General features: G+C 39.7%; 1 protein-coding gene and 5 long non-coding RNA genes across 14 annotated transcripts; 3 read left to right on the plus strand and 3 right to left on the minus strand.

Annotated features, from left to right (window-relative positions):
* Positions 1-45: 45 nt before the first annotated feature.
* LOC148341524 (uncharacterized) lies at positions 46-3,029 on the plus strand. Its single transcript, XR_015842193.1, has 3 exons — positions 46-267; positions 651-741; positions 2,684-3,029. It is a non-coding gene; the product is annotated as an uncharacterized LOC148341524 (long non-coding RNA).
* A 3,133-nt stretch (positions 3,030-6,162) lies between these two features.
* Positions 6,163-7,462, minus strand: LOC148341525 (uncharacterized). Its single transcript, XR_015842026.1, has 5 exons — positions 7,221-7,462; positions 7,068-7,129; positions 6,717-6,775; positions 6,512-6,560; positions 6,163-6,251 (listed from the first exon to the last, which is right to left on the minus strand). It is a non-coding gene; the product is annotated as an uncharacterized LOC148341525 (long non-coding RNA).
* Positions 7,463-10,712: 3,250 nt separating this feature from the next.
* LOC148341526 (uncharacterized) lies at positions 10,713-12,905 on the plus strand. 5 transcript variants are annotated; one of them, XR_015842199.1, is made up of 11 exons: positions 10,713-10,924; positions 11,015-11,076; positions 11,366-11,424; positions 11,581-11,629; positions 11,787-11,821; positions 11,889-11,970; positions 12,057-12,188; positions 12,248-12,310; positions 12,433-12,506; positions 12,588-12,631; positions 12,703-12,905. It is a non-coding gene; the product is annotated as an uncharacterized LOC148341526 (long non-coding RNA). The 5 variants fall into 5 exon arrangements; XR_015842197.1 differs by lacking the exon at positions 11,787-11,821 and having other exon boundaries at positions 10,732-10,924; XR_015842198.1 differs by lacking the exon at positions 11,787-11,821 and having other exon boundaries at positions 10,732-10,924; positions 12,057-12,159; positions 12,251-12,310.
* On the minus strand, positions 11,455-16,091 carry LOC148341527 (uncharacterized). The gene is made up of 5 exons (XR_015842202.1): positions 15,335-16,091; positions 12,411-12,475; positions 12,227-12,331; positions 12,046-12,120; positions 11,455-11,946 (listed from the first exon to the last, which is right to left on the minus strand). It is a non-coding gene; the product is annotated as an uncharacterized LOC148341527 (long non-coding RNA).
* A 3,201-nt stretch (positions 16,092-19,292) lies between these two features.
* On the plus strand, positions 19,293-21,473 carry LOC148341528 (uncharacterized). Of its 4 annotated transcripts, none has more exons than XR_015842195.1 (9): positions 19,293-19,549; positions 19,644-19,701; positions 19,995-20,238; positions 20,395-20,497; positions 20,575-20,644; positions 20,719-20,776; positions 20,899-20,975; positions 21,060-21,103; positions 21,175-21,473. XR_015842195.1 is itself a non-coding variant. In XM_088288759.1 (7 exons), the coding sequence occupies exons 3-7, from the start codon at positions 20,224-20,226 to the stop codon at positions 20,956-20,958; spliced, it is 306 nt and encodes a 101-aa protein (XP_088144885.1). In that variant the 5' UTR covers positions 19,293-19,549; positions 19,644-19,701; positions 19,995-20,223; the 3' UTR covers positions 20,959-20,987. The 4 variants fall into 4 exon arrangements, 2 of the variants coding, with proteins under 2 accessions (XP_088144885.1, XP_088144886.1); XR_015842196.1 differs by lacking the exon at positions 19,644-19,701 and adding an exon at positions 19,758-19,781; XM_088288759.1 differs by lacking the exons at positions 21,060-21,103; positions 21,175-21,473 and having other exon boundaries at positions 20,899-20,987.
* Positions 20,084-21,284, minus strand: LOC148341529 (uncharacterized). 2 transcript variants are annotated; one of them, XR_015842204.1, is made up of 4 exons: positions 21,157-21,284; positions 20,877-20,944; positions 20,699-20,797; positions 20,084-20,583 (listed from the first exon to the last, which is right to left on the minus strand). It is a non-coding gene; the product is annotated as an uncharacterized LOC148341529 (long non-coding RNA). The 2 variants fall into 2 exon arrangements; XR_015842203.1 differs by lacking the exon at positions 21,157-21,284 and having other exon boundaries at positions 20,877-21,016.
* Positions 21,474-24,332: the final 2,859 nt, after the last annotated feature.

Consider the following 24,332-nt stretch of genomic DNA (forward strand, 5'->3'; position numbering starts at 1 on the left):
GCGACCCGGAAGTTAAATGACCGGAAAAGGAAATGAGAATTATTTGACTCGGGTTTTCTTTGCGCTTGTTTTTTTTTTTGTGAGTCAGGCACGTGAGGTAAATTAGTTAAGCTATGTTAGCGCTGTGTAACTCATTTTTTGTTGTTTACACTACACGTGAGGAGAAGCAGTTCAGTTCCTGGATCGATGGATAAGCAGAGACGTCCACAATGAAGGAATATTGTCTTCACGTCGCATGTGATAAAAGTGACAAGGTGTTATGCAAAGGTAACGCAATGCTCAAGTTGTCCACGTTTTCACTGCTTGCTCCTCCAAACAAATATTTTTTGTTAAAATAAAACGACAACAACATTGTATTCTAGCGTGTCGGTCAGGTGACTCGATTTATTCCACTCAAAACACCTGCGTCAACGCAATGTAAAGAGACACAATAGTAATGCTATTTTCGATTCTAAAATTACTTTTTTTTTTACTCTACCTGCCAAATATGATAAAACATTTGCGATATCTAGAAGTATAAATATATGTTGTATGTTTTAAATATATTTAAGGATCACACTGACGTGAACAATTGTATTTCTCCGTTGCTTTCAAATTAAAAATGGGCAGTGTGTCGTAAAAACGAACTTGTGTTTTTGTTTGCCTGACAGGGTCGAGGAGGTTTTGGGCGAACATGCAAGTCAACAGACTCAAGAGTTTTGGACGTCTGCACTCCAATGACGGCAACTTTATTTTGGCCAGGTGCGTGTTCCGTTTCAAGGCAATGGACTCCATGATGTGTGCTGAGGGTCATACCATGCCAAATCACCCTCAAAAATCTGAAAAATCCAACCCATCAGAATTGGATTCTAATGAAACCTGCTGTGCTTGACAATGCTAAATCTCAATTTTTACCAAATGTTACTGCCAAACTAATTAATATTCAGGTGGCTGTATCTCCCAAATCTCTGCGCCGATTGACTTCAAATTTTAGATTTAGTGTTGTGACATCACTTTGAACAAGTACATGACGTTTCATTAAAATCAAAATCGGGTCGTTTCAACCCGCTGGGTGATGTGGCATAGGATGGCCCCGTGAGAAATTGTGTGTGATGCCACTTAGCCATTTGTCAGTGCGCTTTGACCTCTGCTTCATCTACTGCACATACTCAAGCGCATCATTCATGTTTGCTTCAGGGACCTTTTTCCATCCGCTGTACTGTTCTAATAAAGATGCTTTGTTGAATTCTGTAGCTCTGATATGGCCTCATTGACAAATTCAAAACGCCACGCAAATTAGCTTTTTTTAATTGCTGCGTTTCACCTGACTCAAATGTAATCACAAAAGACTTTTTGTGAAGGCCTTTATTTGATTCTCCGGGGCTAAGTGTTACTTTGGCTCCACCTGGTGGACATGAGCAGAAAGAAACCCTTCTGATTTATTTTTGGGGCAAATGTTAATGTTTATCTAACGTTCACGTCGAACAAACAAAAAATAAAATAATAATAACAATAATAATAATAACAAATAATTGTCCCCCTTAGTTTAACAAACATATTTGTCTGTGCTGCATTTCCAATGACTAAATCGTGTGCATTTATTTATCACGATTACATGAAATAAATGTATCATGTTTGTACATTTCAAATAATTTAGCGAGTAAGATGTTAGCGCGCCATTAGCTAAATTAGTCGCGTCTTAAAAAGGATTCCGGTGATGACGTCATAAGTATTTTTTCCCCTTCTAAAACATACATGTGAATTTCAAAACCTGTAACGCGGCAGTACGACAAAGATTTTTTAAATTCTTTATATTTAAATTAATAAAAGGGCTACCAGTTTGATTCACACGTCTGAAAAAAAATTAAACGTTTCTATTTTTGCGCATGCGCAGAATAGCCTTGAAAATGTTTGAGGGTTTTTTTTGGTGGGCGACGAGTAAATAGTTTTTAAATCACTGTATGTGCATTTTGACAGTTTGTCCTCATAGTTTATTAATCGCCCCCTGAATGTTTTTTATTTTTATTGATATTTATAGCGTCGCTGCAACCCGGAATTTAATTCCACCGGAAAAGGAAATTAGCAATTGTTTCTTTGGTGTTTTGTTTGCTAATGTTATATTGTGGAATTCGAACACATGCGCTAAGTTTGTTAAGCTACGTTAGCGCAAAATAGTCTCTTTTTTTATAGTTTACATGTGCAAAGGCATCCACGATGCAGGAATACTCTCTCCACGTCGTCTGTGCAAAAGTGCCGACGTATTGTGCAAAGGTAACGCATGCTCAACTTTTCTACGTTTTCACCGCTTGCTCCTCTAAAAGTAAATTTTTCTTTAAAGTAGAAACAATGATCTATTTTGCGTGTCGCTCTGGTGACTCGATTTGTTTTAATCCAAACATTAGGTGCATTTTTAATTGTAATGCTGTTTTCGAATGTAAAATTAGTTTCTTAGTTTTAAATGCATTTAAAGCTCACACTGACCATAACGTTTGTAAGTTGCTTTCGATTAAAAAATGGACAGCCTATCATAAAAACAAATGTTTCATTTAATCATTAGCGGCACAAACATTTTAGAGTATTTTAATACTGAGTAGTTATTGGCTGGCGAGCCACGTTTTTTTTCTTTATGCAAATCGCTCATATGCAAATTTGGCCATATGCAAATGAGCTCACTCAATGTTTACGTTTTTGTTTATTTTTACAGGCTGGAGGATGTTTTGGACACCAAACAACAGACAGATTCAGAGTTCAGGACATCTTGACTCGTCTGCACTCCAAAGACGGCAACTTTTTTTGGGACAGGTGAGTGTTCTGTTTCACGGCAAGGAACTCCATGCTCTGTGCTTAAGGGGATGGCATGCCAAATCACTCCAAAAAATTAATTTTGCCGATTTTCCTTTTAATGAAAGTTGATGTGCTTGGGAGTGATGGCATAAGATTAAATCTGAAATTTGAGGTCAATTAGAGCAGTTTTTAGGTGCTACAAACCCACGCATATTAATGAGTTTGGCAAAAAGGGGCGTGGTCACCTTACTTTAAGCCCTTTTTTTTTCAGGAACGACTTTGTCAATCTTCACCAAACACACATTTTTAGAATGGGAACTTAACAAGGAATTCAAATCTGCAATCATTTAGCAGATCAGTGCATATTTCTTTTAAAAGCTGAGCTCATTAATATTCGGGTGGCTGTAACTCCAAAATCTTCGCTCTGATTGACCTCAAATTTCATATTTAGTGTTGTGCAATCACTCTCAACAAGTCCAGCAAGTTTCATTAAAATCAAAATCGGCTTGGTTTTAAACCCTTTGAGTGATTTGGCATTGAATGACCCCTTGAGGAGGTGAGTGTGATGCCACTTAGTCATTTTTCAGTGCGCCTTGACCTCTGCTTCATCGACTGCACACACACAAGCACATCATTCGATGCTTTTGAACATTTCTTTTTTTTCTAAATGGTTTAAAAAGAATTTGTTTTATTAATAAGTTGCCAAAATATCACCGACTTGTTTTTTAAAAAATATTTTTTAAATTAAAAAATACAAATATTTTGCCTCCTTAAGAAAAATAATAGTTTTTAAAAAAAAATCCTTAAGCACATGTTCATAAGCATTGAATGATGTTCTTGTTGTGTTTGCAAGTGTTGTGCAGTACTTGAAGCTTTGGCCTGTTGTGCTGATGTGACATCACACACACTCTTCCTCAAGCACACATTGTGGCGTCCTCTGCTGTTGCTTCCATGTTGAGCCGGTCGGCCAGTGTTTGTGTTTAACTTTAGTCGAAGTTCATTGCTAAAATGGTGTCAAAAAAGCATGTTTGTGTAGTATATTGTTCAACTGTAATTAGAATGTTTGTTTTATTGCTAACTGCACCGTGACTGAGTTAAAAAAAATAATTTAAAAATTAATTAATTTTCTTCAAAATTGTGGTTATCCAAGATTTGTTTTTGTCATGTTCTCATTTGTTGAATGGATAGCAACTGAACTGTTTGAGATTTTTGTTTGGTATCTGATGCGAGCAGGCTTCTTGGGTTCATGCTCAAGGCCAGACGGTGAGCTGTCCCATCTGGCCTTGAGCTTGAACCCAAGAAGCCTGCTTGCACCAGAGACCAAACAAAAATCTCAAACAGTTCAGTTGCTATCCATTCAACAAATGAGAACATGACAAAAACAAGTTGTGGATGACAATGCTCTATTAAAGAAAATTTAATGACATTTTTTTAATTTTTTAATTAAAAAAACATACAAACTCAATCAGGGTGCAGTTAGCAATCCAAACACTCACATTCCAATTACAGCTGTGCAATTTACTGTACAAAAACTTTTTTTTCCCAATTTGACACCATTTCAGCAATGTTGATGTGTGACTAAAGTTAAACACTGGACGACAGGCTGTCCATGAAAGCAGAGGCAGAGATCGCCACCATGCGTGCTCGAGTCCGTCATGTCAGTTCGCTTTAACCTCTGCTTGATGTACGTCGTAAGGTGTAAAATGATGTATTTAAGAAAAAAAACGGCTTCTCTTTAAAATATATTGTGTCAAATGTAATTTGAGTCTCCGTGTTTTCTTGCTCACTACACCCTCACTGAGTTTCAAATGGCCTCGTTATGGATGCCAAGTGGACTGTTCAGGTTGTGCTGGAAAACGTTTGGCCTCGGCTCCGAGCAGGCTTGTTGGTTTCGTGCTCAAACAGCAGATGGCGAGCTGTCCTTGCTGGCGTTTGAGCATGAACACGAGAAGCCTGCTCGGACGAGAGGCCAAAAGTCTTCCGGCGCGACTTGAGCAGTCCGGTTGCCGTCCAATCACGGCCCGGAAAAAGCATGTTTGTAGCCACACCCACTGCAAATCTGGATTTGTCATGCGAAAAATTTTTCGCAACTCCGCCCACCTCTTGAAATGACCAATCAGATCCTTTCATGCAAACTAATTTACCTAACTCCGCCCACTCTCCTGAATTGACCAATCAGCTTGCCTATATGCAAATAAATTTGCATAACCACGCCCATTTTATGCCAGAAAACACTGGATTTTGGCACATATTTGCATATCAACACCCCTTTATGCTAATGAGAGCATTGCATGCTAATTTCTTTGCATAACTCCACCCCCTTGCTAGCTCACCCAATCGGATCATGAGCTTTTTCCCAATTTGCATAGCCACACCCACTGTGCACCCAAACCACCAATCAGATGCCAGCCTATTCTTTCATTTGCATAATGCCCCACCCTTTTTTTTCTTTTTTTGGTTTTCTTTTTATTAAAAAAGATGTAGCAATAATTCATGACCTTAAGCTTTTATTTACATGAAAAATACATGTTAAAATAAAATAAAAAAGTTTACAATAAACTATGCAAGATAAAAAACCCTTTACAAGTTGGAATCATTGACAGGTGTCTTCTTGCCGCCGTTTAGTGAAGCCGTCAGACAGCGGGACCAAAGTGTGGAGGGCCCAACAAAACTACAGCAAGTCTAAAGTCACGGATGCCAGTCACGACCTGGAGAAAGGGGGACACGTGAGTTAGAGAACATTTCTTGTGCGGTCAACATTTGACAAACTCAAACCTACCAGTGACCAAGAGGATCGAGGAGTTTGCACGGCTGCATTTACAGGAGGCCAACTCTGAAAGAGGAAAAACAATTTGTTGAAGTTGTCAAGTGCACGAGTGGTGCAACCGTCTCAAAGTCGTCTTCCACTTCTTGGCTGGCTGCTCCCATGTTGGCTTCAGCACCTTGTTGTGGTCCTCCAGCTGACCGAGCCGACGCAACCATGCAGAGTAAGCAAAGAGCCCACAGTCAAGAAATAAGTTTGCACAACCAAGTTTTGTTGAAATGACCATTTATTTTACTTGCAGATTAAAAGTCAAGTCGCAGCGCGAGGACAGCTTGGACCAGTGTGTTGTGACTTCTGGGGAAAAAAAAAACATTGTGAGTCAAAACATTTAAACACCTTTGTGTTGATGAAACGCACGACCACAAGCTTGTCAAAATTCCGCTTCGGACATTTTGTGATGCTGGACCCTTCTGCTTGATGACGAACAGTTGCCAGTTCTGCAAACTGTCGCCATCACGTCAAACTGCTTCTGAGGGCTCCACAGTGGACAAACATAAACGGGAGGTAAGCACTAGATAAGTCCAGCTTTGAATTTTTAATAGTTTATTCACATAAAAGATTCAAGGTTCATTGATGACATACTTGTAGAAATTCTTCATCCTGCAGATGCAAAATGTTGGTGGCCAGCGTGCAAAGTCCATGACGGCACCTTCACTCGAAGCTTCTGCACACAGTCCAAAAAAAGAAAAAAGTCCACACTCCTGAAATTTGTCAAGCTTGGGTCATCTCACAGAACGTTGATCATGGCGCCATGTTTCCCCCAGCCCTACAACAAACAAAAAAAAATATTTAATTGACTTTATTTAAATCAGAGTAGTTGCTGGTTCAGGTTCTCCAGGGCCAAGATGTGCTTTGGCGCCACCTGGTGGACACAAGCAGGAAGCGAACCAACATGTGAGTATTGGCACAGAATGGCAAATGTACCTTTGTGAAGGGCTTGACTGAAGCGCATCTCATTGCAGCTTTGGGGGAACTGCAAAAGAGAAATTTGTTAAAAGAAATGTTCTCATCAGCCATTTTGTTTCGCAGAGTGATCAAACGTTCCACGTTGTAGCTCATCTTCACCACGTGCTGAAACAAATTAAAACATGACATCATATTTGTATGCATTGGAGTGTTTTTATCTCACCAGTGACGAGAGCAGAGCTGAGCAGGACATCTCGGCAATGACCTGGAGCACGAAAAGAGCTGTAAGACACAATGACATAGTTAGCAACATGGCATTTGGTAAGCGCATTTAAATGCAGGTGAAAAAAAAAAAAGAGAGAGAGACGCCATTTTAGAGTCAATTTGGCCATTCGCTGCAGGATGCAAGCCTGTGGACAGAAATTAAAACAATTAAAATAAAGCAATAGTTGATTCGCGTTTGAATTGTGAACATAAAAACGCTGGCAACCTACCTTCTGCCAAACGCGGCTCTTTTTCTGTAATGCAAAAAATAAAAGTGCGTTAGTTTAAAAAGTTAACAGCGTTTACTTACCGCTTTAAATCTCAAGCGTTTGTGTCATTTTATCCCGCGTTTGGGATTATTAAACACTTGAGCTGCAAGATAGAAAAGTTATTGCACGCCGAAAACGTGAATTAATGGTCAAAGTTACAATGAGGAGTCTAAAAAAAAGAAACTTTGACAAACCTTTTGGTCATCTTGTCGAGACGTTGGCGTGAAGTTGTCAGCTCGGTGGAGAAAGAGAACGCCCGTTCAATTTGTCGCAGCTTAAATAGATTTTCGCTAATGACGTCGTCACGTGCTTCTTTTTTTCCTCAAAAGCTTTATTTAAACATGGGAACAAAAAAATAAGTAAAAGATTAAACTTTGCCGGAAAAACTAGAGAAAATACGTGAAACATGCAAGTGGGGGGATCGAACCAGCGCCGTTCGTACGATGTCGCACCGAAAGCCTTGTCGTTGACCATTCGGCTGTTATCGCCATGGCATTTCCGGTGTTTTCATCCTTTATAATATAGTCTTTCAAATTTTTAGCGACCGAATTCTATGTACTTTATTCTATAGATTCAAACCAAACACCAGTGATCGATAAGCTAGACTTAGTCGAGTGGTTTTCGACTTTGCGTTTGGTTTAGATGTATCCGTGTTCGAATCCCGTTTTCTGCTTATCTGCAATTATGTGTAATGATGGTGCAGAGAGCGAGACTCGAACCTGGGTCACCTGAACCGGACGCAAAGTTTTAGACCAGTCAACCAACATAGATGAAAGTTTTCGCATTTTTTTGGTCGTATTTCTCTTGTATTTATTCCTGTTAGAGTGGCTTTGCCTCTCTGGTGTGGTCCAGTGTACCAAGCCAACGATTTCGGCTACTGCGGACAAAATTCGTTTCCCATTCTTTTCCTCATTTCTATGTCTGTTGAAAAAGGTTGCAAAGATCAGGGTTCGAACTTTATCACTGCGGTACCGGAATCCTTTCCTAATACCATGGGCCAACCAGCTGTGTCGTTGCCGTCTAAAAAAATGAAGGTCATGAGTTCCTATTCTGGTTTTTATATTGAAAATTAGTGCTGGGTTTCCCCCCCACCCACGCCCCCTCCCGGGAGTCAACTACATCATCCACTGAACTTCGAAAACAAGGACGGACATTCTTGTGTATCGCTTGCAGGTCAAATCTGGGTACAGTTACTCAAATTATCCACAGGAGGGCAGTACTACATCACATCGAGTGCTTATCACTATTGGGTTTATGTGTGACTCATTTGAACATAAAGAACATGCAAAGCGTATACTTGGTTATGTCAGTTTTATTTGGAGAAACACAAGATGACAAAGACATTTCACATCAGGAAGTTCTATTTAATTTTTTTTATTTTTAACGACCATTCTGCTTTCGTATCGTGCAGAACCTAAAGTGGGCCCAAAAGTGAATAGCAAAAAATATGAATGTTATGCTCCCCTAAAAACGATCATAGCTGCCTTAATAGTTCTCTGTAACTTATAAAAACGTGCAGCCATAGCAAATGGAATGTAAAGAATGGAACAGTTTATGTGTCAAAATTAATCGTGGGTCTCAATAGCATTTGGCTGAGGTACGAGATGGAGAAAAGTGAGCGAATGTTGCTCTTCTGCAGTCCCTCAATAATGACAATTGATCTTTGATAAAAGACAATGGTCCCTTTGCAAAACGAAATATACTTTTGGATGAGCAGGCAGAGAAAATGTGTTGGAGTTGAGCACGTGTTACCTGTGCACAAAATGTTCACAGTTAATGTGGACGCAACAGCAGCCGACGTGAAGTAATTATTTCATTGTGGGAACCGCTGCTCATGCAAACAATCAAAATGCCTTACTTCGCGTTTAAGCAACTTAACTAACTTAGCTCACGCGTTTAAAGACACAAAACAACGTTTACGCAAACGCGCCGGTCAATTTAAATCTTTCCTTGTTTTCGGTTCAAGGGCTTTTCACTTCCGGGTTATATAAACGTCAACCTTAAAAAAAACGTTATTTTCCAATCTGTGAAGAACTAACATACATTACCAACACACATGATAAGAACCCCGCCCAAACCAAAAAAATAAATCAGGCATGACGTGAATATAACCCGGAAGTGAAAAGCCCGACTTGAACAACAAGGAAGTGTTTGGATTGACCGGCGCGTTCGCGTAAACGTTGTTTGTGTCTTTAAACGCGTCGGCTAAGTTAGTTAAGTTGCTTAAACGCTAAGTAAGACATTTTGATTGTTTGCATGAGCAGCGGTTCCCACGATGAAATAATTACTTCACGTCGGCTGCTGTTGCGTCCACATGAACTGTGAACATTTTGTGCACAGGTAACACGTGCTCAACTACAACACATTTTCTCTGCCTGCTCATCCAAAAGTATATTTCGTTTTGCAAAGGGACCATTGTCTTCTATCAAAGATCAATTGTCATTATTGAGGGACTGCAGAAGAGCAACATTTGCTCACTTTTCTCCATCTCGTACCTCAGCTTCATGCTACTGGGACCCACGATTAATTTTGACGCATAAACTGTTCCCTTCTTTACATTACATTTGCTATGGCTGCACGTTTTTATAAGGTACAGAGAACTATTAAGGCAGCTATGATCGTTTTTAGGGGAGCATAACATTCATATTTTTTGCTATTCACTTTTGGGTCCAGTTTAGGTTCTGCACGATACGAACGCAGAATGGTCGTTAAATAAAAAATAATTCAAATAGGACTTCCTGGTTTGAAATGTCTTTGTCATCTTGTGTTTCTCCAAATAAAACTGACATAACCAAGTACACGCTTTGCATGTTCTTTATGTTCAAATGAGTCACACATAAACCCAATAGTGATAAGCACTCGATGTGATGTAGTACTGCCCTCCTGTGGATAATTTGAGTAACTGTACCCAGGTTTGACCTGCAAGCGATACACAAGAATGTCCGTCCTTGTTTTCGAAGTTCAGTGGATGATGTAGTTGACTCCCAGGAGGGGGCGTGGGTGGGGGGGAAACCCAGCACTAACTTTCAATATAAAAACCAGGATGGGAACTCATGACCTTCATTTTTTTAGGTGGCAACGACACGGCTGGTTGGCCCATGGTATTAGGAAAGGATTCCGGTACCGCAGTGAGGAAGTTCGAACCCTGATCTTTGCAACCTTTTTCAACAGACATAGAAATGAGGAAAAGAATGGGAAACGAATTTTGTCCGCGGTCGCCGAAATCGTTGGCTTGGTACACTGGACCACACCAGACAGGCAAAGCCACTCTAACAGGAATAAATATAAGAGAAATACGACCAAAAAAATGCGAAAACTTTCATCTATGTTGGTTGACTGGTCTAAAACTTTGCGTCCGGTTCAGGTGACCCAGGTTCGAGTCTCGCTCTCTGCACCATCATTACACATAATTGCAGATAAGCAGAAAACGGGATTCGAACACGGATACATCTAAACCAAACGCAAAGGCGAAAACCACTCGACTAATTCTTGCTTATTGAACTCCGCTGTTTGGTTTGGATTCATAGTTTAAAGTATATAGAATTCAGTAGCTGACAATGTGAATGAGTACAATATAAAAGACAAAAACACCGGAAGTGACATGGCGATAACAGCCGAGTGGTCAACGACAAGCATTTCGGTGCGACCGCGTTCGAACGGCGCTGGTTCGATCCCCGCCAGGCTTGCTTTCACGTATTATCTCTAGTTTTTCCGGCAAAGTTGAGTCTTTTATTTATTTTTTGTTCCCTTGTTTAAATAAAGCTTTTGAGGAAAAAAAAGAAGCACGTGACGACGTCATTAGCGAAAATCTATTTAAGCTGCGACAATTTGAACGAGCGTTCTCTTTCTCCACCGAGCTGACAACTTCACGCCGACGTCTCGACAAGATGACCAAAAGGTTTGTCAAAGTTTCTTCTTTTAGACTCGTCATTGTAACTTTGACCATTAATTCACGTTTTCGGCATGCAATAACTTTTCTATCTTGCAGCTCAAGTGTTTAATGATCCCAAACGCGGGATAAAATGACACAAACGCTTGAGATTTAAAGCGGTAAGTAAACGCTGTGAACCTTTTAACTAACGCACTTTTTTTTTGTATTGTAGCAAAAGAACCGCGTTTGGCAGAAGGTAGGTTGCCAGCGTTTTTATGTTCACAATTCAAACGCGAATCAACTATTGCTTTATTTTAATTGTTTTAATTTCTGTCCACAGGCTTGCATCCTGCAGCGAATGGCCAAAATGACTCTAAAATGGCGTCTCTCTCTTTTTTTTTTTTTTCACCTCCATTTAAATGCGCTTACCAAATGCCCTGTTGCTAACTATGTCATTGTGTCTTACAGCCCTTTTCGTGCTCCAGGTCATTGCCGAGATGTCCTGCTCAGCTCTGCGCTCGTCACTGGTGAGATAAAAACACTCAAATGCATACAAATATGATGTCATGTTTTAATTTGTTTCAGCACGTGGTGAAGATGAGCTACAACGTGGAACGTTTGATCACTCTGCGAAACAAAATGGCTGACGAGAACATTTCTTTTAACAAATTTCTCTTTTGCAGTTCCCCCAAAGCTGCAATGAGATGCGCTTCAGTCAAGCCCTTCACAAAGGTACATTTGCCATTCTGTGCCAATACTCACATGTTGGTTCGCTTCCTGCTTGTGTCCACCAGGTGGCGCCAAAGCACATCTTGGCCCTGGAGAACCTGAACCAGCAACTACTCTGATTTAAATAAAGTCAAAGAAATATTTTTTTTGTTTGTTGTAGGGCTGGGGGAAACATGGCGCCATGATCAACATTCTGTGAGATGACCCAAGCTTGACAAATTTTAGGAGTGTGGACTTTTTTCTTTTTTTGGACTGTGTGCAGGAGCTTCGAGTGAAGGTGCCGTCATGGACTTTGCACGCTGGCCACCAACATTTTGCATCTGCAGGATGAAGAATTTCTACAAGTATGTCAATGAACCTTAAATCTTTCATGTTGATAAACTTTTAAAAAATTGAAGCTGGACTTATCTCGTGCTCACCTCCCGTTTAGGTTTGTCCACTGTGGAGCCCTCAGAAGCAGTTTGACGTGATGGCGACGTTTGCAGAACTGGCAACTGTTCGTCATCAAGCAGAAGGGTCCAGCATCACAAAATGTCCGACGCGGAATTTCGACAAGCTTGTGGTCGTGCGTTTCATCAACACAAAAGTGTTTTGACTCACAATGTTTTTTTGTTTCCCCAGAAGTCACGACACACTGGTCCAAGCTGTCCTCGGTCTGCAACTTTTTATTCCCCCCCTTCCATGGTGTGCAACTTGACTTTTAATCTGCAAGTAAAATAAATGGTCATTTCAACAAAACTTGGTTGTGTAAACTTGTTTTTTTGACTTTGGGCTCTTTGCTTACTCTGCGTCGTTGTCGGCGTCAGCTGGAGGACGGCATCAAGGTGTTGAAGCCAACTTGGGAGCAGCCTGCCAAGAAGTGGAAGACAAGTTTGAGACGGTTGCACCACTCGTGTGTACATGCGTGCTCTGACTGCACTTGACAACTTCAACAAAATGTTTTTTTTTTTTTCTCTTTCAGAGTTGGCTTCCTGTGAGTGCATCCATGCAAACTCTTCATCCCTGGTAGGTTTAATTTAGTCAACTGTTGACTGCACATGAAATGTTCTCTAACTCGCATGTCCCCCTTTCTCCAGGTAGTGACTGGCATCCGTGACTTTGGACTGGATATCGTTTTGTTGAGCCCGCCATGCTTTGGTCCCGCTGGCTGACAACTTTACCTGCCAATGACTCGCACTTGTAAGGGTTATTTTTTTTGTACATAGTTTTTTGTTAACTTTTTTATTCTTTTTTTTTTTGCCATTCACCATGTACTTTGCAAATAAAATCTTACTTGTCATGCATTCTTGTAACATCTTTAATAAAAATAAATAAATAAATAAAACAAATTCCTAATTCTCAAAGACCGTCGAGTGAGGAATAGTGGGTGGGGCATTATGCAAATGAGGATCAGGCAGCCATCTGATTGGTTGCGTTGGTAAGAAAGTGGGTGTGGCTATGCAAATTAGGTACCGGCGAGTGATCTGATTGGTTGAGCTTGAAGAGGGGTGGAGTTATGAGAAAAATTTGCATGAAATGCCAATATTAGCATATAGGGGTGTGGATATGCAAATCAGTGCCAATATCCACTGTTTCTCAGCAGAAAGTGGGCGTGGTTATGCAAATTTATTTGCATATAGGCAAGCTGATTGGTCAATTGAGGAGAGTGGGTGGAGTTAGGCAAATTATTTTGCATGGCGGTTCCTGATTGGCCTTTTCAAGAGGTGGGCGGAGTTGTGGAAAAATTTTTCGCATGACAAATCCAGATTTGCAAAGTGGGTGTGGCTACGCGCATGCTTTTCCCGGGCCGTGATTGGACGGCAACCGGACTGCTCAAGTCGCTCCGGAAGACTTTTGGCCTCTCGTCCGAGCAGGCTTCTCGTGTTCATGCTCAAACGCCAGCAAGGACAGCTCGCCATCTGCTGTTTGAGCACGAAACCAACAAGCCTGCTCGGAGCCGAGGCCAAACGTTTTCCAGCACAACCTGAACAGTCCACTTGGCATCCATAACGAGGTCATTTGAAACTCAGTGAGGGTGTAGTGAGCAAGAAAACACGCAGACTCCATTTACAGTTCACCAATATATTTTAAAGAGAAGCAGTTTTTTTGTCAAATACATTTTACACCATATGTCATACATCAAGCAGAGGTTAAAGCGAACTGACATGACGGACTCGAGCACGCATGGTGGCGATCTCTGCTGCTGCTTTCATGTACAGCCTGTCATCCAGTGTTTCACTTTAGTCACACATCAACATTGCTGAAATGGTGTCAAACTGTTAAAAAAAAAGCAGTTTTTGTCCAATAAATTGCTCAGCTGTAATCGGAATCTGAGTGTTTTGATTGCTAAACCAACCTGACTGAGTTTTTTTTTTAATTTAAAAATTAAAAACTGTAATTATTTTTTTTTAAGGCGTTGTTATCCACAATTTGTTTTTGTTATGTTCTCATTTTTTGAATGGATGGCAACAGGACTGTTTGGGTTTTGCTCGCATCAGAGACCAAACAAAATCTCAAACAGTCCAGTTGCATCCATTCAAAAAATGAGAATATGACAAAAACAAATTGTGCAAAACAACACTTTAAAGAAATCGATACAGTTTTTAATTTTTAAATAAAAAAAAAATCTATTAATTTTTTAAAAATTCAGTCTGGGTGCAATTAGCAATAAAACATTCGAATTACAGTTAAACAATATACTACAAAAACACTCTTTTTAACAATTTGACACCATTTCAGCAATGAAGTTTGACTAAAGTTAAACACAAACACTGGCCGACCGGCTCAACATGGAAGCAGCAGCAGAGGACGCCACAATGTGTGCTTGAGGAAGAGTGTGTGTGATGTCACATCAGCACAACAGGCCAAAGCTTCAAGTACTGTGCAACACTTGCAAACACAATAAGAACATCATTCAATGCTTCTGAACGTGTGCTTAAGGACTTAAAAAAAAAAAAAAAAAACTATTATTTTTCTGAGCCAGCCAAAATATTTATATTTTTTTATTTAAAAAATATTTTTTAAAAACAAGTCAGTGTTATTTTGGACACTCATTAATAAAAGAAATTATTTTTTAAACAATTTAGAAAAAAAGCAAATGTTCAAAAGCTTTGAATGATGAGCTTGTGTGTGTGCAGTCGATGAAGCGGAGGTCAAGGCGCACTGAAAAATGACTAAGTGGCATCACACTCACCTCCTCAAGGGGTCATTCAATGCCAAATCACTCAAAGGGTTTAAAACCAAGCCGATTTTGATTTGAATGAAACTTGCTGTACTTGTTGAGAGTGATTGCACTACACTAAATCTGAAATTTGAGGTCAATCAGAACATCGATTTTGGAGTTACAGCCACCCGAATATTAATTAGCTCAGCTGTTAAAAAAATATGCGCTGATCTGCTAAATGATTGCAGATTTGGATTCCTTGTTAAGTTCACATTCCAAAAATATGTGTTTTGTGAAGACTAACAAAGTCGTTCCTGAAAAAGAACGGCTTAAAGTAAGGTGACCACGCCCCTTTTTGCCAAACTCATTAATATGCGCAGGTTTGTAGTCCCTAAAAACTGCTCTAATTGACCTCAAATTTCAGATTTAATCTTATGCCATCACTCCCAAGCGCATCAAGTTTCATTAAAATGAAAATCGGCAAAATTAATTTTTTGGAGTGATTTGGCATGCCATCCCCTTAAGCACACAGCATGGACTTCCTTGCCGTGAAACAGAACACATACCTGTCCCAAAAAAAGTTGCCGTCTTTGAGGTGCAGACGAGTCCAGATGTCCAGAACTCTGAATCTGTCGGTTCTTTGGTGTCCAAAATATCCTCCATCCATGAAAAATAGACAAAAACATAAACATTGAGTCAGCTCATTTGCATATGGTCTAATTTGCATATGCGTCAATTTGCATAAAGGCAAAAACGTGATTTGCCAGCCAATAGCTGCGAAGTATCAAAATACTCTTAAATGTTTATGCCGCTAATAAGTAAATGTAACATTTGTTTTGATGACGGGCTGTCCATTTTTCTAATCGAAAGCAGGAATGCACTCGTTAAGGTCAGTGTGATATTTACATGCATTTAAAACATACAATACATATCTTTATATTTTAAGATATCGCAAAGAAACGATTTTTACATTAAAAAAAGCATTACAGTTGCAAATGCACCTAATGTTTTGATTAAAACAAAACAATTCACCTGTGTGGCACGCCAAATAGTATGGTTGTTTTTTAAAGAAAAGTCAATTTTTAGAGGAGCAAGCAGTGAAAACGTGGAAAAGATGAGAATGCGTTACCTTTGCAAAATACGTCGGGACTTTTGTACAGCCGACGTGGAGAATATATTCCTGCATCGTGGACGTCTTTGCACATGTAAACTATAAAAAAGAGACTATTTTGAGCTGAGGTAGCTTAACAAACTTAGCGCATTTGTTCGAATTCCACAAAACAACATTAGCAAACGAACCACCCAAACAAACAATTGCTCATTTCCTTTTCCGGTAGATTTAACTTCCGGGTCGCAGCGACGCTAAAATAAAAATAAAAAAAATATTGACAAAGCGATTAACAAACTAAAATGACAGAGTGTAAAACGGCACATACAGAGTTTAAAAGATGTATTCGTCCCCCACCGAAAGAAAAAAAAAATGTCAAGGCTGTCCTGCGCATGCGCAAAAATTGGAACATTGAAAGTCAAAATGTAATTAGAAAATTTGGTATTTCAGGCGGGTATCAAACTGGTGGCACCTGGCTTCATTTAAAAATCAAAAATAAAAAAATTGCTGTCGTATTGTGGCTTTTTGAAATTCTCTGTACGTTTTTGAAGAAAAAACATGTGTGACGTCATAACCGGCCACCTTTTCTCGACGCGACGAATTGAGCTAATGGCGTGCTAACATCTTTTTTTTGCGTGCTAACGTCTTACTAGCTAAAATGTTTGCAATGTGCAAAAATAATACATTCATTTAAGGTGTACGGCGATAAATAAATGCACATAATATACAAAACTGTTTCGTCTAGTTCAATTGTAACAGTATATTGTACGATCTAAAAAATAATTTTCTTAGGAGAAACTTTTGGTTTTATGTATTTGCAGGAGGAGGTGACATAAACACGATCAAATATTTCGTCACTGGAAAAAAAAAACTTCACTTATAATGTCCCAAACACTGATTGCATTGGAATATCGCCCTCCCGTGGTAAATTGACTTAACTACAACTACGGTCACTACGTGCCAAACTGTTTTGTCAAGTTAAGTTGTAACAGATTGTTGTACGATGTAAAAAAGAATATTCTTGGGAGAAACTTTTGGTTTTATGTATGTGCAGGAGGAGGTGATGAACACGACCAAAGATTTTGTCGTTTGAAAAAAATCTTGACGATTGCATGGTCAAATCACGTCATAGTGAAGATGCGAACTTTAAGAGGGGAAATGGGCAAAACACAACATATGCTTCCGTCTTGCGGTGAATCACTGTAACTACATACAGGTGGTGTATAACTGATAACAGGTGCATGTTCAAACACGTCATGAAAAAGTGTTGTACTGTTGTGGAATGCCAAAAACGGAAGACTCTCCCAAGTCGGTCCTAATGTCTTATTATTGTTGGCGAGACTATAGGAAGCCACTAGACTCGGTCGATATATTTGTTTTGTTATTGGGTGGTTTCTTTTTTTCTATCTCCCGTGTGTTAATGTTTATTGACAGACTGGCAAATAAAGTTTTTTGTGGAGGGAAATGACATTTATAATCCGGAAGTGAAAAGCCCGTTGGAACGAAAACAAGAAAGTGTTTGGATTGATCGGCGTGTTTATGTAAACTTTGTTTTGTTTCTTTAAACGCGTGGCTATTTTAGTTACCTTCCACGTGACGAGTTTTTGATCGTTTGTACGAGCAGAGGTTCCCACAATGAAGCTGCTGTTGCGTCCACATTAACTGTGAACATTTTGTGCGCAGGTAACACATGCTCAACTTTAACACATTTATTCTGCATGCTCTTCCAAAAGTACATTTCGATTACAAAGGGAACATTGACTTCGATTTTACATGTTGCCCATATGACTCGATTATTAGATCGAAACATTCCTGTCAGACTTCTCCAAGATGGAAACCTGAAAACAAAATTAAAAAACGGACCAGCCACACTCAGTTTAAGTTAAGTTTATTACATCGACATAAAAAATAAAATAAAATAAAAAGACGCTCATCAAGGTCAGTAGACAATTGACTACCACCTGGTGGACACGCGGAGGAAGTGAAGTCAAGCCAAGTTTACAAGACTGATGGAAAAGGTCAAGTGTCATTATTGAGGGACTGCAGAGGCGCAACATTTGCTCGCTTTTAACCATCTCCATTCTCAGCTGTCTAAGTCCATCGGGACTGCACAGGGGAAAAATATCAAGAGTGTACATTTTTACATTAATCTCAGGTGTTCTTAGCCTCGCTTCACCTGACGCACAAGCCATGCACGGTACACACTGGTACCCACAATTAAATATGACGTGCAAACTGTTCACTTATTTACATTCTATGACTACATGCTTTTAGGAAGTAAAGATTAATGGTTCACATTTTGCGAACCTCTTTCCAAATGTTTTGGGATCATAGTTTGTGATATTTTTACGGTTTGAACTATTAAGGCAGTTATGATTGCTGTTAGGGGAGCACAAATTATTCATAGATTTTTGCTGGTCACTTCTGAGCCCAGTTTAAGTTCTGCACTATACTAAAGCAGAATGGTTGTTTAAAAAAAAACAAATTAAAATTCCTTAAGTGAAATGTCTTTGTCATATTGTGTTTCCCCAAATAAAGCTGACATAACCCAGTCCAATCTTTGCATGTTCTTTATGTTCCAATGAGTTACGCATAAACCCAAAAGTGTGCGCAGGCAAACCAAGACATAAATTTCGAGGAAACAGCCGGAGCACTCGATGTGATGCAATACTGCCCTCCTGTGGATAACTGGAGTAACTGCATTCAGGGTTGACTTGGTTGTGATGCAAAAGAATGGCCGTCCTTGGATTCGAAGTTCAGTGGATGATGTGGAGGAAGGAGAAAACCAGCACCCGATTTTGATTTGAAAAAAATAAGAAAACAGTGTGCGTACTCATGACTTTCATGTTTTTGGGGCCGGATCGACACGGCTGGTTGGCTCATGGTGTAAGGAAAGGATTCCGTTACCGCGCTGACTTTGTTCGAATCTTGCTCTTGGCTAACTTTTTCAACATACATAGAAATGAGGAAAAGAACAGGACACGAACTAGGTCAGCGGTAGCCGAAATTGTTGGCTTAGATCACACCAGACTAGAAAATTATTGCAGAGAAACATAACTACATGAGAAAGAAATACAACCAAAAAAATGCGTGGATTTTCATCCATGTTGGTTGACTGGTCTAAAACTTTGCGTCCGGTTCAGGTGACTCGGGTTCGAGTCTCGCTCTCTGCACCACCGTTGCAAATAAATGCACATAAACAGAATACGGGATTCGAACGCGAGTACATCCAAGCCAAATGTAAAGTCGAAAACCACTCGACTAATTCTGGTTTATCGGGTACGGGCGTTTGGTTTGGATTTATAGATTAAGTATATAAAATTCAGTGGCTGACGATGAACATGGATTAAATATAAGGGAAAAAATTCCCGGAAGTGTCGTGGCGCAATTAGCCGAATGGTTAAAGACAGGTATTACGGTGCAGGCAACTGTGAGCGGCGTCGTTTCGAATCCCGTCTAGCTCTCTTTTCACTTGTTTTTCTGTCAGTTTCGTCTTTCATTTTTTTGTGTTCTTGTTTAAATAAAGCTTTTTAGGAAAAAAAAGAAGCACGTGACCACGTCGTTAGCGAAAATCTATTTAAGCTGCGACAATTTCAAACCAGCGTTCTCTTTCTCCACCGAGCTGACAGCTTTACGTCGACGCCTCGACAAGATGACCGAAAGGTTTGTCAAAGTGAGTGTTTAAAGTTTATTTTTTTTAGCCTCGTCATTAGAACTTTGACCATTAATTCATGTTTTCGGCATGCAATAACTTTTCTATCTTGCAGCTCAAGTGTTTAATTATCCCAAACGCAAAAATGATACAAACGCCTGAGATTTAAAGCGGTAAGTAAACGCTGTTAACTTTTTAAACTAACGCACTTTTATTTTTTGCATTGCAGCAAAAGAGCCGCGTTTGGCACAAGGTAGGTTGCCAGTGTTTTTATGTTCACAATTCAAATGAAAATCAACAATTGCTCTGTTTTAGTTTTAATTTTTGTCCACAGGCTTGCATCCTGCAGCGAATGGCCAAATTTACTCTAAAATGGCGTCACTCTCTTTTTTTTTTTTTTTTTTCACCTGCATTTAAATGCGCTTACCAAATGCCATGTTGCCAACTATGTCATTGTGTCTTTCAGCCCTTTTCGTGCTCCAGGTCATTGCCGAGATGTCCTGCTCAGCTCTGCTCTCGTCACTGGTGAGATAAAAACACTCAAATGCATACAAATATGATATCATGTTTTAATTTGTTTCAGAACATGAAGATGAGCTACATGGAAGGTTTGATCACGCTGCAAAACAAAATGGCCGACATGAACATTTTTTTTTAACCAATTTCTCTTTTGTAGTTCCCAATGCTGCACTGAGATGCGCTTCACAAAAGTACGTTTGCCATTCTGTGCCAATACTCACATGTTGGTTTTCTTCCTGCTTGTGTCCACCAGGTGGCGCCAAAGCACATCTTGGCCCTACAGAACGTGATTGAGCCACTACTCGTGACTTAAAGTCAATTAAATATTTCTGTTTGTCGTTTGACAGAAGCAGCTTGACATGATGGCGGGTTTTCTGCGGTCACTTCTGCTGGATGTTGGGCCGTTTACCTCCAGAAATCAAAGTTGGCCCCAGCACAGAGGACATCAAGGTGAGGCCAAACAAGGAAGTGCTCGGTTGGTTTTTGATGGCTTGTATGTGACTGCTGCTCATTTTGTCTCTTTGCAGAACTGGCAACTGTTCGTCATCAAACAGAAGGTTCCAGCATCACAAAATGCCTCAAGTGGAATTTTGACAGGTTTGTGATCTTGCGTTTCATCTCAAACAAAGTTGTTTAAATGTTTTGACTCACAATGTCTTTTTGTTTCCCAGAAGTCACGACACACTGGTCCAAACTGTCCTCGGTCTGCAACTTTTTTTCTCTTCCATGGTGTGCAACTTGAATTCTAATCTGCAAGCAAAATAAATGGTCATTTCAACAAAACTTGGTTGTGTAAGCTTGTTTTTTTGACTTTGGGCTCTTTGCTTACTCTGCGTCGTTGTCGGCGTCAGCTGGAGGACGGCATCAAGAAGGTGTTGAAGCCAACTTGGGAGCAGCCTGCCAAGAAGTGAAAGACAAGTTTGAGACGGTTGCACCACTCGTGTGTACATGCGTGCTCTGACTGCACTTGACAACTTCAACAAAATGTTTTGTTTTTTTTTTTCTCTTTCAGAGTTGGCTTCCTGTGAGTGCATCCATGCAAACTCTTCATCCCTGGTAGGTTTAATTTAGTCAACTGTTGACTGCACATGAAATGTTCTCTAACTCGCATGTCCCCCTTTCTCCAGGTAGTGACTGGCATCCGTGACTTTGGACTCGCTGTCGTTTTGTTGGGCCCGCTGGCTGACGGCTTCACCAAGCAGCGGCAAGGAGACACCTGTCTGACTCCAACTTGTAAGGGTTTTTTTTGTGGTACATAGTTTTGTGGATTTTTTTGTTTGTTTTTTTGCCATTCACCATGTACTTTGCAAATAAATAAAATCTTGTCATACATTCTTGTAACATCTTTAATAAAAAAAAAATAAATGAAACAAAAACTAATTCTCAAGGACAGTGGAGTGAAGGAAAGTGGGTGGGGCATTATGCAAATGCAGAGCAGGCACCAATCTGATTGGTTAGTTAGGTAGAAAGGGGGTGTGGTTATGCAAATTAGGAAGCAGCAAGGGATCTGATTGGTTGGTCGTGCACGGGGGTGGAGTTAAGCAAAGAAATTAGCATACAATGCTATGATTAGCATAAAGGGGTGTGGAAATGCAAATTATTCCCAAAATCGGCGATTTTTGGCCAAAAGTGGGCGTGGCTATGCAAATTTATTTGCATACCGGCAAACCGATTTGTCAATTTCACAGAGTGGGTGGAGTTAGGGAAATTGTTTTGCATGAAAGGATCTGATTGGTCATTTCAAGAGGTGGGCGGAGTTGTGGAAAAAATTTTCGCATGACAAATCCAGATTTGCAAAGTGGGTGTGGCTACGCGCATGCTTTTTCCGGGCCGTGATTGGACGGCAACCGGACTGCTCAAGTCGCGCCGGAAGACTTTTGGCCTCTGGTCCGAGCAGGCTTCTCGTGTTCATGCTCAAACGCCAGCAAGGACAGCTCGCCATCTGCTGTTTGAGCACGAAACCAACAAGCCTGCTCGGAGCCGAGGCCAAACGTTTTCCAGCACAACCTGAACAGTCCACTTGGCATCCATAACGAGGTCATTTGAAACTCAGTGAGGGTGTAGTGAGCAAGAAAACACGGAGACTCCATTTACAGTTCAACAATATATTTTAAAGAGAAGCAGTTTTTTTTCTTAAATACATCATTCTACACCATATGTCATACATCAAGCAGAGGTTAAAGCGAACTGACATGACGGACTTCACTCACGTCTGCCTCTGCTTTCATGGACAGCCTGTCATCCAGTGTTTAACTTTAGTCACACATCAACATTGCTGTAATGGTGTCAAATTGGGAAAAAAGAAAATTTTTGTACAGTAAATTGCTCAGCTGTAATTGGAATGTGAGTGTTTGGATTGCTAACTGCACCCTGATTGAGTTTGTATGTTTTTTTAATTAAAAATTTGAAAAATGTATTTACATTTTCTTTAAAAAAACCGTTGTTATCCACAATTTGTTTTTGTCATGTTCTCATTTGTTGAATGGATAGCAACTGAACTGTTTGAGATTTTTGTTTGGTCTCTGATCCAAGCAGGCTTCTTGGGTTCATGCTCAAGGCCAGACGAGACAGCTCACCATCTGGCCTTGAGCTTGAACCCAAGAAGCCTGCTTGGATCAGAGACCAAACAAAAATCTCAAACAGTCTAGTTGCTATCCATTCAACAAATGAGAACATGACAAAAACAAATCTTGGATAACCACAATTTTGAAGAAAATTAATTAATTTTTAAATTATTTTTTTTAACTCAGTCACGGTGCAGTTAGCAATAAAACAAACATTCTAATTACAGTTGAACAATATACTACACAAACATGCTTTTTTGACACCATTTTAGCAATGAACTTCGACTGAAGTTAAACACAAACACTGGCCGACCGGCTCAACATGGAAGCAGCAGCAGAGGACGCCACAATGTGTGCTTGAGGAAGTGTGTGTGATGTCACGTCAGCACAACAGGCCAAAGCTTCAAGTACTGCACAACACTTGCAAACACAAGAACATCATTCAATGCTTTTGAACATGTGCTTAAGGATTTTTTTTTTAAAACTATTATTTTTCTTCAGGACGCAAAATATTTGTATTTTTTAATTTAAAAAATATTTTAAAAAACCAACAAGTTGGTGATATTTTGGCAACTTATTAATAAAACAAATTATTTTTAAACAATTTAGAAAAAACAAATGTTCAAAAGGCATTGAATGATGAGCTTGTGTGTGTGCAGTCGATGAAGCGGAGGTCAAGGCGCACTGAAAAATGACTAAGTGGCATCACACTCACCTCCTCAAGGGGTCATTCAATGCCAAATCACTCAAAGGGTTTAAAACCAAGCCGATTTTGATTTGAATGAAACTTGCTGTACTTGTTGAGAGTGATTGCACAACACTAAATCTGAAATTTGAGGTCAATCAGAACATCGATTTTGGAGTTACAGCCACCCGAATATTAATTCGCTCAGCTGTTAAAAAAATATGCACTGATCTGCTAAATGATTGCAGATTTGAATTCCTTGTTAAGTTCCCATTCCAAAAATGTGTGTTTTGTGAAGATTGACAAAGTCGTTCCTGAAAAAAAAGGGCTTAAAGTAAGGTGGCCACGCCCCTTTTGGCCAAACTCATTAATATGCGTGGGTTTGTAGCACCTAAAAACTACTCTAATTGACCTCAAATTTTAGATTTAATGTTACGCCATCACTACCAAGCACACCAACTTTCATTAAAAGGAAAATCGGCAAAATTAATTTTTTGGAGTGATTTGGCATGCCATCCCCTTAAGCACAGAGCATGGAGTTCCTTGCCGTGAAACAGAACACATACCTGTCCCAAAAAAAGTTGCTGTCTTTGGAGTGCAGACGAGTCCAGATGTCCAGAACTATGAATCTGTAAGTTGTTTGGTGTCCAAAACATCCTCCATCCTGTAAAAATAAACAAAAACGTAAACATTGAGTGAGCTCATTTGCATATGCCCTAATTTGCATATGTGCGATTTGCATAAAGAAAAAAACGTGGCTTGCCAGCCAATGACTGCAAAGTATTAAATACTCTTGAATGTTTATGCCGCTAATAATTAAATGTAACATTTGTTTTTATGATAGGCTGTCCATTTTTTAATTGAAAGAAACTTACAAACGTTTTGGTCAGTGTGAGCTTTAAATGCATTTTAAACCTACAATACATATATTTGTACTTTAAGATATCGCAAATGGTAACAAAAACTAATTTTACATTAGAAAATAGCATTACAATTAAAAATGCACCTAATGTTTGGATTAAAACAAATCGAGCCA

Source organism: Idiotropiscis lumnitzeri, chromosome 2 (genome assembly GCF_059441095.1).
Source record: "Idiotropiscis lumnitzeri isolate Australia: NSW breed Sydney's pygmy pipehorse chromosome 2, RoL_Ilum_1.0, whole genome shotgun sequence".
Classification (NCBI taxonomy): domain Eukaryota; kingdom Metazoa; phylum Chordata; class Actinopteri; order Syngnathiformes; family Syngnathidae; genus Idiotropiscis; species Idiotropiscis lumnitzeri.